Source organism: Lonchura striata, chromosome 1 (genome assembly GCF_050655825.1).
Source record: "Lonchura striata isolate lonStrDom1 chromosome 1, ASM5065582v1, whole genome shotgun sequence".
Classification (NCBI taxonomy): domain Eukaryota; kingdom Metazoa; phylum Chordata; class Aves; order Passeriformes; family Estrildidae; genus Lonchura; species Lonchura striata.
In genome coordinates, this window is record NC_140703.1 from 89,162,159 (window position 1) to 89,177,444 (window position 15,286).

Here is a 15,286-nt window from a genome sequence, read left to right on the forward strand (position 1 = left end):
GGGTGCACGGTCCAGCAGGTATCTCACGTATTAAGTTCTCTACACGCGCCACAAAACCAAGGAGATGGAGCTGTCCGGGCAGAGGTGGTGCGACCTCTCCGTTTATTAAAAACGAGATGATCCACGAGGGAGTGTCCTTGCGAACACTCCCGTTACAGGGAAAACTGTTTGGGCACTGGGGGCAAGTCACAGCAAGACCCCAAGTCCGAGATGGCAGGCAGCATTAGTTTGGTGCTAGCAAGAACGCGTTTTTGATATGCAGATTCATGGAACTGATATTAAACGTTTTCCAGGCGAGGTTTTAATTAGGCAAAGATTTGCATATATATGAATTTTTATCAATAGCCCAATTTAATAAAGGCACATGTGCATACAGTTTCTTTCTTGGCAGTAGTCATCTTCAATATGGCAATGCAAAGCTGTAATTCTTTAAAACATATGCTTGTAAACTTCCATTGCATTCATGCAAATTATTTAAAGAACAGAGGTTCAGTAGGCGACAGGGAAGAATGAATCTCTCAGAAGCCTCTGCCTGTCAGAAGGTTCTCAGGTACATCTAAAAGATGTTCTCAGGTACATCTTACTTTTTCATGTTCATGAAGAAGAGATTCCAAGATCAGTCCACTGATACAACTTCTGCTTAATTGTGCCATGAGAACAGGTATATCTAATCTAGAATCTAAACTCGTATAAATAAAAGTGGACTGGAGAACACTAGTATTTTTAGCTTATATTTTTTTCCTACACTCTCTATTCTTGTTTTTTTCCTTCATCATAATAAACATTAGGAATAGTGGAAATGGGTATAATAGGCCTTAAGACCCTAATAGTTTTTTCTGATTGTAAAGATACTTTCCAAGAAGATGTAATTTTGGCACCAAACTCTTAATCTTATCTGCAGAATTGAATATATTACTACCTTTTCCTTTATCACATGGCCCTGTCTACATCTGTGGCAATACCACACTTTTGAAAATTGATTCCCACTTGAAATCTTGAGCTGACACAGATGAATGGAGATGCAAGCAGAAAATCAGTGTAGATTTCCAAACCCAAAATGAGTGAAAGCTCCTGACAAGTGCTTTTCTCTGATTCAGGATATGTCCCTTCTTAAAATATTGAAGCAGTTGTCCCTTCTTGAAATAGCAACCAGGCACAGATAACTCACTGCAGGCATGCTCTTCAAAAATAGATAAACCCCCCATTTCCATGGTGTTTTAGGGAATTTCCTCACACAGTCTGATGCACGCAAGATATAAATCTCATCATTAATATTTATTATTTTCTATGAATTTATGCCAGGGTTTCTCTTAATAAATGTATTTGTTTGTACTTTACTTACAGAACAAGCCCAAACAACCTAGTTTTAAACATAATAAAATAGTAACATAATATGCAGCCTATTTTATTTTGGTTAATAGAATTATATGTGAGATATTGACTCTTGTATCCTGCAGAAATGGTAAACAAAGCAGGAATTTCTAAAGACGGAATTAGTACTAGGTTTTATATTCAATAAATATAAATTTTAAATTCAACACTGTAGACATAAAGCAGCATTAACACAGGGTCATTCATTTATCCTGTAGCTTCCAGATAATTTACCATGATTACCTCAGGTAGGTCTTCAGCTTTACTGACACCAGAAATATACAAGAAATACATAAACCAAGCCACAAGTACTTCACCTTTATCTTCTGAAGATTTATTCAAATTATTTAAATCAAATCACATGACAACTTAAAATAATTGCATTGCTAGACCAGTTTTGCATTTCGTATTTTCAAAAAAAAAAAAAGACCTTAACATTTAAGAGAATGAAAATGGTATTTCTTAAACTTTCATCAAAAAGTAAGAATGGCATATCATTTAGAATATTACAGCCAGGATGCTTTTCTCTGAAGATTTGCTGTTCATTGGAGGCAAAGAAATATAAATTCATCTTTTTGAGTAAGAAATGTTTCTTTTCCAACTTGAAGATCCAACTTAGTACATGATATAATAATTTTCTCTTCCTAAATTACCTGGATGTGCTGAAAATTAGAAAAGAAATATGGAAATTGTAAATTATTTGTTTCTCCCTCCTTTCAAAAAAGTCTTCTCTATTCTTACTTGCTGAACCTGAGGTATTTTATAGATATCCAGCCTTATTTTACATCAAATAAACCCAACAAGAGGAAGCACACAGTGGGGTCATCATAGGATGGTAAAGGTCTGACAGAAGGGCATATCCCCTTTGAATATGTCATTCATACTTCTCACACTTTATTTGTTTTGAAAATTAATAGAAGAGCTTACAGCTGACAAACAGTCTCAGCCTCTCTCCTGATGGGGACTGCTTTTTCATGCTGAAATGCTGGCTTTCTTAAAGTCAGCAGAAGTTTTGACACTGAATTCAATCAGGGTCATGATTTTCCTCTCATTTTTTTGATCATTTTAGTTAATAATTTCACTTGATCTCTGTATCCTGGTTTATACAGACCACTCAGATGAACACTTACCATTTCTATAAGTCAAGTAGTTAACTATGTCCTATTTTTTTCTCCCTTTTTAACAAATCAAAGTGTTTGATTAGCTCTCTGCCAACAGAGCTAGGAATAGCATACCCTCAGTCTCTTCGTGCCCTGATTTGCAGTATATTGTATGTTACGAAGGTGTAAAATTGGATTAAAAGCTACAGCACAGTGCTCTACAGATGATCCCACTGCAGGTGTGCTGCTTAATAGGATTTTAATTTGGTAGCATGTGAAAAAAAAAGCAGAAACCTAGAATGAGATTTGCTAGATGAAAAAAAATGCTATTCATGCTGAGAGAAAGCAACTGCACGCACTGTGATAAGGAATAAAGATCTGGCCAATTCTCTCTGAGCTGCACTTTTAGAGATTATGGCTTGTCCAGAGTATCTCTGTTACTGCCACTGATTTAATCAATTTTCAGTTCATATATGTTTGTGTCTTTAGCATTTCATCTGCCACACTTCCCTGCTAAGCCAGTGTGTACGAATCTTCTACTATCTTTCCCTCTGCCCTCTACTTTTTTTTTGTATTAAAACCAATGTTTTCCTTGGGAGATGCCACCAACCTGGAATGTATTCTGTTTTCCAGAGTATTAACTCTATGTATTAATTCTATGTATTAATTATTTAAATTATATTTAAACATAAGATTCATAAATGTACTGTGCTGTTCAAAATAAATGGGAAAAGATGGTCTCCCTGCTGAGGAGTCTAATTTATATTCAGCATCAACTAGGAATGGAAGCCTAGAAACAGATGGAGAAGGAAGAGGAAGAATAAAGGTGACAACTAAAAGATCAGGAAGGGATCTGCTAAGTCACACATACTGGTGCTTCTGATATCAGGGTAAGGTTGGGAGATTCTTTTCTGATTTATGTTACCAGTCTTCCCTCGTATTTTTCCAGGGATTTGTAGCAAGACTGAGTGGTTAGCACTAATTTCAATGAGCTGAGTGGGGAGGTGCGATGAACAGATTTTTTTTTTTTCCACAGCATAACAGGCTGTAGAGAAGGCATAGAAATGCCTTGTGGAACAAGATTAAAAACTATGGAGGTTGTGTGATGCTGGCATTGCAGGGAGTGGAGGATGGGAACTGATGAAAAGCTCTGGGTTGCAGAAAGCTGCCAAGCCTGCCTAAGGTGAAGGAATTAAAAGCAAAAATTATGAAATAAGCCTGAGCGATATGTCAGGCAGCAGAAATGTGGTCCAGGAAACAGCAGTGGGGCTGGTGGATGCTGCTATGGCTGCTGAGGGCTTAGATACCCAACAGAATAGCCTGTGGGCAAAGGAGGATTAGTCAAGAGCAGGGACAGATGGTTCCTTGGAAGCATGATGATGATTTTTGGTCATCAAAAGTCACAGAACAGAAATCCTCATGCAATGGAAATCTTGTCAGAGGATCTACAGAGATGACAATACAAACAAAGCAGTGGGTGATAGAGATGCTTTTGGCAACTGTGTTTTTCAGCAACCCATGGCATCAGTGTTGATATACAAAAGAAAGAATCTGCAGTGGTCAAGGCAGGAGCACCACTCATCTGAAGAACATGAATGGACAGAAGTGCTCACTCACTCTCTCACAGCTCCCGAAGCCCTTTTGAGCTGCAGGTTCAAGTTTTTCGACTCCCTCACAAACTGTAAGCACTTGAACCACAACATAACAAGTACTTACTAGAATATATCTTTTTCATCCCAGCTATTAGCATCTTGTACATGGATTGGTAGAATCCATCATCTGATGGCTTATTTGATGTCTAAACTGCTACACTTTCTCAGTCATTCACTATGTGCTTCCCTCATCCACACCTTCTCCCAAGTCCTCATACTCCTCATTTCACATTTTACACTCTTCCCCTCTTAATCTGAAAGAGATTATTCTTCATGCCTCACTCTAATCAGCCTTGCTCTGTTCTTGTGATCAGGTACAAAAAATTCAAAACTGATACATATTTATGAGCACATCACTTACACAGACCAAACCTGGGTCAAGCCCTTGTCTGATAACTTGTGCAAAAAGCATTGCAATGGGCATAGGACATACAAAATGCAGCACAGTGAAGAACACCGGAAATGGGGAGATATTGAATAAAATTTTTAGTGGTTCATTTCCTCATTTCTGACTATCACTGATTTAGAGCTTTCTTGCAAATTGTCGGCACCCACCACAGTTTATGTTTTGACATAAAGGTGGCATGGCAGAATGGGTCTTTATTTCACATTTCAAAAATAACAAAAGCTGTCAAACATGCCCATCACATGTATAAATTATCCTTGGTTTGTCCTCTGTACCTGCTTTCTCCCCTCCAGTTTTCTTTGCTGAGCTAGTCTTAGTATACTTTAAAAAAATTAGGGTCCCTTACAGGGCCTTATAATTAATAAAGATATTTGTAAAACAGTCAATTTCCACTCCTGTCCTACTGTATGGAAACTGAATACCTCTTGGGAATAAAATAACTGTAGTAGTGTCACCCCAAAAATGTAGTTTTCTCTGTGAGTCTTGGTGCCATTAACATTTTTCTTTCACAGTTTTATGGAAAACACAATGTTCTCTGTGACATAAGACAAGTACTTTTTACTGCATGGAAGAGAAATATGAAAACAGCTGAATGTCTAATTCATCACTTGTATTAACCACAGAAGCTTGATTCACATTCCCATGTGTTCTTGTATTTTAGCCTTGTATTCTAGAAGACTTAGAGTCTATCTTGTTTTCTACCTGCATGTCACACCTTATGCTAGTAAGTTTGGAGCAGTGAGCTGACTGCAAGAAAATCTAGTAGAGCAGAAGGGTCTCAAGGATTTCATATTTCTGAAGATATTTCATATCTTTTGATAAAAGTAACAGATAATTGGAGGGAAGAGAGCCTCTCAGTGCTTCCAAAAGTGAGGAAAGACCATACTGTGCCTTCTCCTTCTTGATCAATAAATCCATGCAGTCTGTTTGTCAGCTAGCCCATGGCCTGCCCCAACCCACCAGAACAGCACTGCTCTTCCTTAGACAACACTTGGGGAATCAGAAGCAGCTCCAGAGGTCTGCTGGAAACCTAAGGAAAGAATTAGGAACCTGTGGTGCTGGGGAGGTGGGTGATGTTGAGATGACAATCCCTTGATATAATTGTGGGGTGGGGACAGGATGTGGCGGATGCTCTGTGGGTTGAGGTTTCAGTGACATTGGACACAGCTCCATGCAAATCTAGATTTCATTAGTTCTACTTTACATGCAGAAAATACCCCCAAACAGCCACACACCTCCCAATCTGTCCTAATTTGCCCAATCCATAATATTTTCCCCATCATTTTCTTTCAAGTAAATGTTAATTTCACCTTGCTGACTGTGGCTGTGTTCACCAAACAACTCAGAACTCTGGAAAGCATTGCTTAATCCAAAATTATTCTGGTTCTGCATCATAAGAGCTGTCTGTGGAGCATTGGCTTGAGGTTCCTCCTCAGCAAAACAGGCTGAGAGATGACTGGGCTCGTAAACACACAGAACAGAGGCCCCATTTTGCTTTGCAACCAAGGCATTTCCTTCTCTTTTATCGTCTTCTATATAGGACTGGAAAATGTGAGCCGCAAAATCAACAAGTAGCATATTCAACAAAAGCCAGGATCCTAGGTTTAAAGAAAAACAAAGATAATTATGGCAATCTCTTCATTTGCATATCTTTATTATGTGTTCTTTTTTGGAGGGCTTCATTATATAATAGGCTAGACAAAGTAATGGACTAGCACTCATGAAACAGTAATTACAAAATTATGTACTTCCAAATATCCCAGAAAAATAAGTACCACTGCTAATTTTAAACATATGCAATTTCCCCCCTTATTTAACTAGAGAGAGAAGTTGTGTTCATTCACTTTCCTGTTCAAGTTTCTCCTCCACATTCACTTCTACTACAAGACTTACCAATAAACATGTATTACCCCCATTCTCCCCTCAGATAGATAAATCGTTCCGCCTCTTCCCAAGCAAAACCCCCTACAGTCATCTGTGTGTGTTGTATCTATGACATTAAATGGCCCACCTTGCAGCTTGGACCATAAGTGATAAAAGCCAAGAGAGACTCACTGAGGCCATTGACTTTTGAATCATACCTTGGTTAAAAGCCCTTACTGTAAAAAGTAGATCTTCCATGCCATAAATATACATAGGAATTCATCAAGTAATTTATAACCTCTGCACCCCACAAACTAGTTTATATGGACATCAACAAGGAAATATCACAATTTATATTAATGACCACAGTTTACAGAGCTTTAAAAATGAAAAATACTCTCTTTTGATATGTGTCTAAGAAGCTGCTGTTTCTGCTGTTAATCCTTTTGAGGATCTTTAAACTAAAAAAGTAGGAGGAAGTACTTGTTTGCTTATGGAACAAGGAAAGGGATTTTATATAGTTGGAGTTGAAACTATATTGATTTGTTAATAGTCATTCAAGAGTGTTTCTAGCACTCTTACATGTGTTTTCAATATATTCTCTAAGAAGAAGAGTAAGCATGAAGCCAAAGCTACCACTCCAGTTGTCTTTTGGGATAATACAGAGGAACACAGTTCTCAAGGGGAACCAGGTTGAAGCAACTTGCTTGAAGAAGAGGAATGCACAGCTCACTACTCTCAGTCCCCATGGCTTGGCAGTACATCCTTGAATGCCTTGGAAGGCAACAGAGGTGTGTGAGCTGACATGAAACTCTATGAGGGAGGTGTGTAGAGGCACATTTTCTAAAAAGGAGATGGAGTTGAATGAGCTGTAGAGGTCCCATATGCCCTGAATGCTCTAGCACACTTGCTCCCTGCTTCCTTACAGCAGGGGTAAATGCAGAGCTCCTCTGATCTCACTTGGGCATCACGCAAGCAGGGGCTGGGCTGGAAAAGGGTGAAAGTCAATCCTAAATTGAGAGGTGTGAGTATGCCAGTGTATTATGTCTGCTGGATGTGGCCAGATAGAAGGCAAGAGGTCAAGTCAGAAGTAAAAGTTGTTTTGGTTACTGGATTAACGTGACACACATTTCCCCAGGTAATTGTGTTTCCTCAGTGAGGATGCTACATAGTTCATATTTTGAAGAAATGCTGAGATTTAAGACATTTCTGGAAAGCAGTGTTCCCAAGTACAGAACTTTTACACCAGATGGCTTGTTAACAGAACCGCTTCAGCCTGTCTGCTAAAACTCAGTGTCCTAAAGGAATAGAAATATGCAAAAAAAAAAAAAAAAAAAAAAAAAAAAAAGACATTGATAGCTCAAATACAACATCTCAAGGAGTAAAAAAAGATAATTATTGAAGCATCATGGCAAAATATTAAAAAAAAATTTAACTCTGTCATATTTGAAATAAGTTCAATTTTAGTGTTATTGAAGTAGAGTAGGAAAACTGTCATAAAATGGGTGAAATCTGTATTTTATTTACAAAGTCTCAGCAGACCAAGAGATGTGCTCCATCCATTGTATCCCATCCATCCACACAACTGCAGAACAGGGAGGCAATTCATTAAACTCTTCTTGTGGTGAAAAGAGGGGAGAGGATTTCATCATCATGGGGAATTTCAATAAACATTATACTTTCAATGCAGTTCTTGGAATGCATTTTCAATTTATTCATTGCCAAAAATATTGCATGTAACATTGGAGAGTTTTGTGCAGAACTCCTCTGGAGGGAGAGAAAGAACTGATTATTTTACTCTTACTGTAATGCAGCAGCTGATGGACCCTACTGTGTTATGTTCCCTGCAGACACAGAACAAATCTCTGATCCTGCTCCAGACAGTTTACAAGCAAACAGAAGGCAAAAGGCAGCAGCTTGATGCAGAAGAAGTGTGTGTTCATACATGCATAAGCACAGACATTAATGGGGTAAGAATACTGAAGAACACAAAAGGCAACAACCTTGACATACTATGTATTTATAGCAAACATGAAAGCATGGTTTTGAAGGGGCATTTCAGAGAAAATAATGAGGTTTTCTTTGGCTATTTGTATGAAGTTGCATCCAACAGAAGAGTTAAAAATATGAAGGTACTCCTTTGAAAATCTAAAAGGCATTTCATCCAGTTTGGGATTAGATGCAATTCATGGGAGACAGTACATTTCTGCAGAAGTGGCACCTTTGCAAGGTGTTGCAAGTGAAGAGAAAGGCAATTGGAGTAGTGATGGGACTGATTTAAGACATGTTTTTATCACTTCAAGCCTCTTTGAGTGAACACAACTGCACAGTTCCTTCCCTTCTCCCACCTTGCACTGCTGTATGATGGATTTGATGTTTGACAGCTCAGAGCCTTAAGACTGAGAGAAAAATAACCCAGCTAAAGAAGTGGCTATTTTTCAGTCAGTTTAATACCTTCAACAGGTGTCCTGGTGGCTAGGCAAGAACTTAGGTCAGTGTAAGACAAAAATAAGAAGAACGTATATCTGTTGTCAAAGGAACCAACTACTTTTTTGGCAACTAGTTATTACAGTGGCTCTGCTCTGGCTGTATTATATAGAAAGAACCTGGGGGACTCTTGTATGGAGGAAAGCAGAGGCTCTCACCTCTGGAGGAACAGGCCCTGTTCCCTGTTTCCCCACAATCTACAACTTCTGCCAGAAGAGGGAGTCCTGGCTTTCCTGCCATCTAAGCTGCAAGCTCCTACTCTCTCTTATGCTCATCCTACAGTTCCGCTCAGAGAACTGGTTTGGTCAAAATCTAATAATTTAATTTCCCTGACCTGTCTAGCCACATCACCAGGGTGCCCACCCCCTGCCAAGCATTTTCCAGAGGTTGCTCAAAGCCCCATCCAACCTGGCTTTGACCACTTCCAGTGATGGGGCATCCACAGCTTCTCTGGGCAACCTGTTCCAGTGTCTCATGACCCTCACAGTAAAGATTTTTTTCTTAATATCCAGTCTATACCTGCTCTCTTTCAGTTTAAAGACATTCCCCATTGTCCTGTCACTATATCACCAGCTCTTATTGGCCCCTTTAGGTACTTTTGGATCTGTTGCCTCTGCCATCTCAGGTCAAAATGGGGCATATCAAATTAGAGCCACAAAGATTCTATTTACCAAAACTGTCTGTCCTGTTGATGGTCAGAATCTTGCCTACATTGCTCAGTAGGAGGCTCCATTTCAACATGAAATCTGATGCCTGCTCTTTAAATGCCTCTTTATTCTTGCTTGGCTGCAGATAAAGAAGAAAAATGGTTTATGATAAAGTTGGTTAAAAGAATTCCTTTCTGTGTGACAGACCATTTTCCCTGTACAAACTGCAAAGGTGAAAAAAGCAACAAGCATTTTTTTCTATTAGAATCCTAAAATGTCTTAGGTTGAAAGACATCTTTGGATATTACCTATTCTGATCTCTTGTCCAAAGAATGGCCAGCTTAGTTCAGGCCTTTTCCAGCCAAATTCTGAACATATCTTGGATAAAAATTCTACAGCCTTTCTAGATAAACTCTTCCTATGCTTAATTATTCTAATGGTAATTTTTTTTCCCTTTGTATCTATTGTAAGTTTTCTTTGCTGCAACTTGTGTCTATTGTCTTATGGTCTATAACTGTGAACCCCCAGGAAAAGTCCCACTCCATCTTCTCTATGCTATTCCATGATGTAGCTAAGGGTTATGTAAGATGGAGGCACTACAGAATTGCAAAGTATTATTCTTCATTTAAAAAGAAAAGAATAAGAGTAAATAATTAAGCCAAGTAAACACAGTTTAGTCTGCTTCTTCAGAAAGGAGGAAAAATCCCAAACACTAAGTACCACCCAAACCCAAGTTAATTGTTGTGGTAACCAACCAAATGCAGCAGTAGCACCAACATGGTGACACAAATTGTGAGTCAGTGAAGGTAGAGGGGTGGTAGAATTGGTAATCTATTGAAAGGTGCATATGGTCATACTTGAATCACCATCAGGTGAGGATGGTCATACTTGAATCTTTCACAAGAGCTAGAAACTTTCTACTAGAAATTCTTAGCACTTGCTAAAAGTCAATAGTTGGTGAAACAAGGATGTAAGGAACCATGAAGTGTTCTCTTCATTTATACCAACATATTACTTCTGAATTTTAGTTTATTAGGGGCTATGATAATATGTGTCTATGAAATGAGCAGATACTGAAACCACTAGAGTGGATATGTGCACATAAATATGCTTGTAGTTGTTTGCACAGATGGAATTTTTGTATGTCAATTAATTCTCCCTTTTTCCACAGCATGCCTAAATTGTATTTATGCAAATCTGCAGTCTGGTCAGGTTTCTAGTGTGCAATGTAGCTCCTGCAGACTAGTGCCAGTCAGCATGTAGCAGGATAAATGATGTGATCACTCCTATTCTGAAATTATTAAATTTATACCTTAATAACAAAAGTCTGGAGATCTGAAGACAAACAGCTCAGGAGATCCTGAATATTTGTGGAAGATGCCAGTGAAGAAATGAAGTTTTTCAAACCTGTGAAATGCAGAAGGGAGATCGTTATTTGAAGTGATTGGTCTGCCTTTTGGTTTGTTTCTGCAGTTTTAAGCTTGCCTTTTTTTTTTTTTTTCCCTTTCTTTTATCTTTACCTTAAAATAGATTAAGACATCTGTTCCTAGCATTTTGATTAATATATCATTTCTTTAGTGAGGAATAATACCCTATTTTCAAATCAGTCAGAATTCATGTTTATGTCCATTTGCAATATATCTGCATTGACCTAGTCATCATGGCAAAAGTGGCAAGAATAAACAGTTCCAATGTGAAAGCTGGAATTTGGTTAGAGGCAATGCTAACTTATTTATGTGAGATTTTATGTGGTTGAGAAAAAAATATCTGGCTGTTGAACTGAGGGAAAAAAGGTCAGGCTGTTGAAGGGAGAAAAAAATTTTAAAACAATATCAGAAAATGAAGAATATTCTATAGACCACTAGAAATATGGATAATGTTGCCACATATCAATGCAATTGTTTCACCAAAAGTTTGGCACCTACTACCCAATGCCAAAAGGTAAATTGGACCTCCCTGAATTTATACCCTTCTAATTGAGACCTCTTCCTTCAAGAAAGCATATGGATAAGTTCAGTGAAACCTTGCTTATTACAAATGACAGTTTGGAAAAGCTATGAAAAGAGAATTCAATAAAACCACCTTGGGAAGACTAAGACCATTGACAATATAATGGAAAAATGTAATAACTGTTCTATGCAGTGGTTTTGGGTTTAGTATGTATATGTATATGTATATGTATATGTATATGTATATGTATATGTATATGTGTATGTGTTTGTGTATGTGTATGTGTATGTGTATGTGTATGTGTATGTGTATGTGTATGTGTATGTGTATGTATATGTGTATGTATATGTGTATCTGTATCTGTATGTATATGTATATTATTGAAATGGTTCTCCTGATGGTTCTGTAAAGCAGTCAAGTTGTTATCCCTACTGAAAGCAACCACAGAAAGTCTGTGACAAATCCGTTGTCAGTGCATGAGTCTGTGATGGACCAGGAACAAAGAGCTGAGGTTCCACCAGTTAGTTCTGTGCACAGCCTAGTCCAACTTGCCTATCTCTTCCTAATATTTTAAATGGCAGACCATTAATCTAAAAATTAAGTTACCATTCTATTCCTTTTCTTGAATCCATCAAATCATTATGTCACAGCTGCACACAAACTGTGTATTTTATTGTTCACAGCACAACATTGATCCCACAGGCCACAATATAGCAAAAGGACACCAAAGCTAAAAGGCCTTGTCCAATTCAGCATTCAGTATTTTAAATCTGGCCACAAGAACTGATTTTGTGTGCTTCAACTAATAACAGAAGAAAATGTAATGATTGAAAACATCTTTCCTGTCAAAAGAAACTAAGAAAAAATATCCCTGCTTGTCAAAATTCTTCTAGGAAATACATAATTCAGTAACACAAACCCCATTCCTGCTGTCACAAAAAGCTTTAAGCGAGTCAGAACCAAAAGCCTTTAATTCTTAACCTTTAAAGTTAGGAGGATATTACCTCATGCTCGATTCTCAATTTTATTGGCTCTTTTCTAGCCCTTCAGGTTACAGGAAGACTGTAATTCCCAGTAAGACAGATGTCAGGAATCAACAAGAGGAAATGCTGGACCTTCCACAATGACAAGCTGGTGCTTAAGAGGAAAGACAATAAATACAAAAAATTAATTACATTTTAATTGTATGTTTTTCTGCCGTTTCTTTGGATTCCTAGACTTCTCTTGAAAGAGGTCCTTAGTCACATCCAGGGATTTCTCATGGAAGATGGCATGCAAGCCTGATCGCAGAACAGTGACTGTGCTGTTGTTGTTCAAGAGTGCTCTTACTGTCTGCAGAGAATAAAAAAACAGTTAATGCCTTTCATTTTCTCAAGCCCTTAACTCAGCCAATTAAGGAAAATGAAAAAGGAAAGCTTCCCTTATTCAATACTAGGCTTCATATGACCAGTCTCCAAATTGAGGGTGTGGGGGGTGGGTATAGGATCAAAGGAGATAAATCTGAAGTTGTCTTCAAGAGAGTTTTTTTCTGAGAGATGTCCTTTTCAATGACGCTCTGTGTTGTCTGTGGTGGAGCAGACAAGGCTAACATACTTGAATTATCTGGGCAATTGCCTGGGCAATTGGCTTTGCCTAGAGTTATTATAATTACACTAAATAATGATATTTTGTCTATTTTGGAATGGTGTATCAGGAATGACTTTCCTTCAGTGTTATCTGTCCTTAATTCATGTTGCAATTTAATTGTTGCAAGTTTTTTCAAGTTGGTCAAGCCTTTGAGAGAGTAAAAATAACATTAGAAATATGGTATTAGTTAAAACAGTATTAGTTGGTATTTTATCCCATGTATTTGCTTATAAGTCATTTGTGAATGAATCTATTTGTCTCAAAAACTATTATTCACAGAGATATTGCAAACAATTTTCAGACTACCACTTATCATAATCTCTTCACTTTTTAAAATTAGTGGTTATATCACACAATATTCCTTAAGATTCTTGATGAAACAATGAAAACAGTCAAGGTAACTAAATCTGAGTCCATTAAATTTTGTTAACAAATACTTTTAGTCTCTTAGACTGAAATCAGTAAGATCCTAAAGCATTTTTTGGACTTCAGGCTTTTCTGTGAATAACCCTTGTCCAGTTGGGCTTTTCAGTGAAAAAATATGGTATGCAAAATTCCAGAAAACTTCAGGATTCATACATGTTTTAACAAATTCCATTCACCAGGTGCTTAACATGACCCCACAAGCAGCAATGAATGCAGCTGACCATTTATTAGCAAAAATTATCAATACAGCTATTTTTCATCACACTGCTAACTTTTTTGAAATACCAAACCCAATCTGATTCTTGCTTAGCAATCTCCTTCATATAAGTTAAAGACAAAGGCATTCTTCTTATTTGACTTGGATTTTCCAGTGACAGAAAAAGAGCCTGAAAAAAGAATACATGACCCAAAGGCTGAGAACTACTGGGGCAGCATCTTCACTAGGCTCTTAATACCTAACTCCGTGCCCTGACACTTTAGACTGATCCCTTTAGACATTGCTAAACATGATTCTCCAAAATTACTCAGAGACAGTCCTCTCAACACGCAAATACAACTTACCAGAGACAACCCAGAAAATGACAAGCATCATATTCACATTCTTTTCTCACAGGGAATTTGCACCTTTTTATGCTCTAATTATTTCTACATGTCCAGGAAGTACCAGCTGTCAGCCTGCTTTATCTACACAGGGTGGGAAAGTTACCTTTTTTCTTTTGAATGCTGACCCTGCCAAAATTGTTCTTACTTTCTCTCCAGATGGCTGAATTATTGTGAGGTACTCCACAAGGGATGGTGTGGTTACAGCATTCAGAGGTTGCAGATGCGCAGTGCCTGTGTAGCACTTCTCATCAGGAGCACTCTTGCCTGCTCTGACCATCAGTCTTTAGATGAAATTCCAGATGCATTTTAGACAGAAAACTGAGAAGGCTGATTAGCAATATCAAATTACTCCTATGTGAGAAGATGAGATAAACTTCACTTTTAGAGAGAAATAACTGAGGCAGGATGTGATGCAGGTTTGCAGGAAGAATTGCTTGAATTGCTTAGAAGAAAGTATTTTTTCATACAACAAATAATTAAACTTGGAACTCACTACCCCAAAATATCAAGCACAGTAAAACTCTTACTTTTCCCTTGTGTTTTGAAGAGGCTCTAGAGAAGGTACAAACATTTACTTGTGAGTGTAAATTTGACCCTGATTCTCAGGTCTTCTGTGTTCAATTTGTGTGGGTTAAACAGTGTAAAAGAGATGTAGAGCACCCAGAGGCTTCTTCTAGAGAACTTCTTCCAATTGCTGCAATTCTCTTGCCCTAAATCTTGAGGGTGTAAATCCAGTTTTGACTCTGAAGGTTTTCCACACATTAAGAATAGACAAGGAAGACTGAAAGAGCTACAACCAGCCCTTCGACGTCATGGCTTGAAAACAAGAAGGATGGTTTGAAGCCTGAGTATGCAAATTAAATACATATGTCTGGTAATAGGTGACACTTGTGATCTTGCTGGATCATGCTCTTCAATGCATAAGATCTGTTTAGAAGCACATAAAGTTGAGATTTTCAGGTACTAGTATTTCCAAGGGCTGCTGCAGTTAGTGGAAATGTGAGTGCTCAGTACTTCATGGAAGTCAACTTTTTGCGTCTGTAGGCACCCTTATGCATGTCTGTGCTTTTTTTTTTTTTTTTTTTTTACAATTTTTTTCTTTTTTTTTTAAAGCAAGAGGAGGAAGTGTTTTGTTTGCTGCTGGTGATGAAGTTT

At 37.8% G+C, this 15,286-nt stretch overlaps 1 protein-coding gene across 7 annotated transcripts in view; it reads right to left on the reverse strand.

Moving 5' to 3' along the window:
* Nucleotides 1–75: 75 nt before the first annotated feature.
* RFX8 (regulatory factor X8) overlaps nucleotides 76–15,286 on the reverse strand; it is a 49,777-nt gene continuing 34,566 nt past the window's right edge. For 6 of the 7 annotated variants that reach the window (XM_085582997.1, XM_085582989.1, XM_085582970.1 and 3 more), the window contains 4 exons: nucleotides 12,652–12,808; nucleotides 10,839–10,933; nucleotides 9,551–9,665; nucleotides 76–6,127 (listed from right to left, as the gene is read on the reverse strand). In XM_085582997.1, coding sequence (XP_085439123.1) covers nucleotides 5,778–6,127; nucleotides 9,551–9,665; nucleotides 10,839–10,933; nucleotides 12,652–12,808 — 717 coding nt within the window. In that variant the 3' untranslated portion in view covers nucleotides 76–5,777. The remainder of the gene's footprint in view (nucleotides 6,128–9,550; nucleotides 9,666–10,838; nucleotides 10,934–12,651; nucleotides 12,809–15,286) is intronic. The other variant, XM_085582976.1, reaches the window with a different exon arrangement.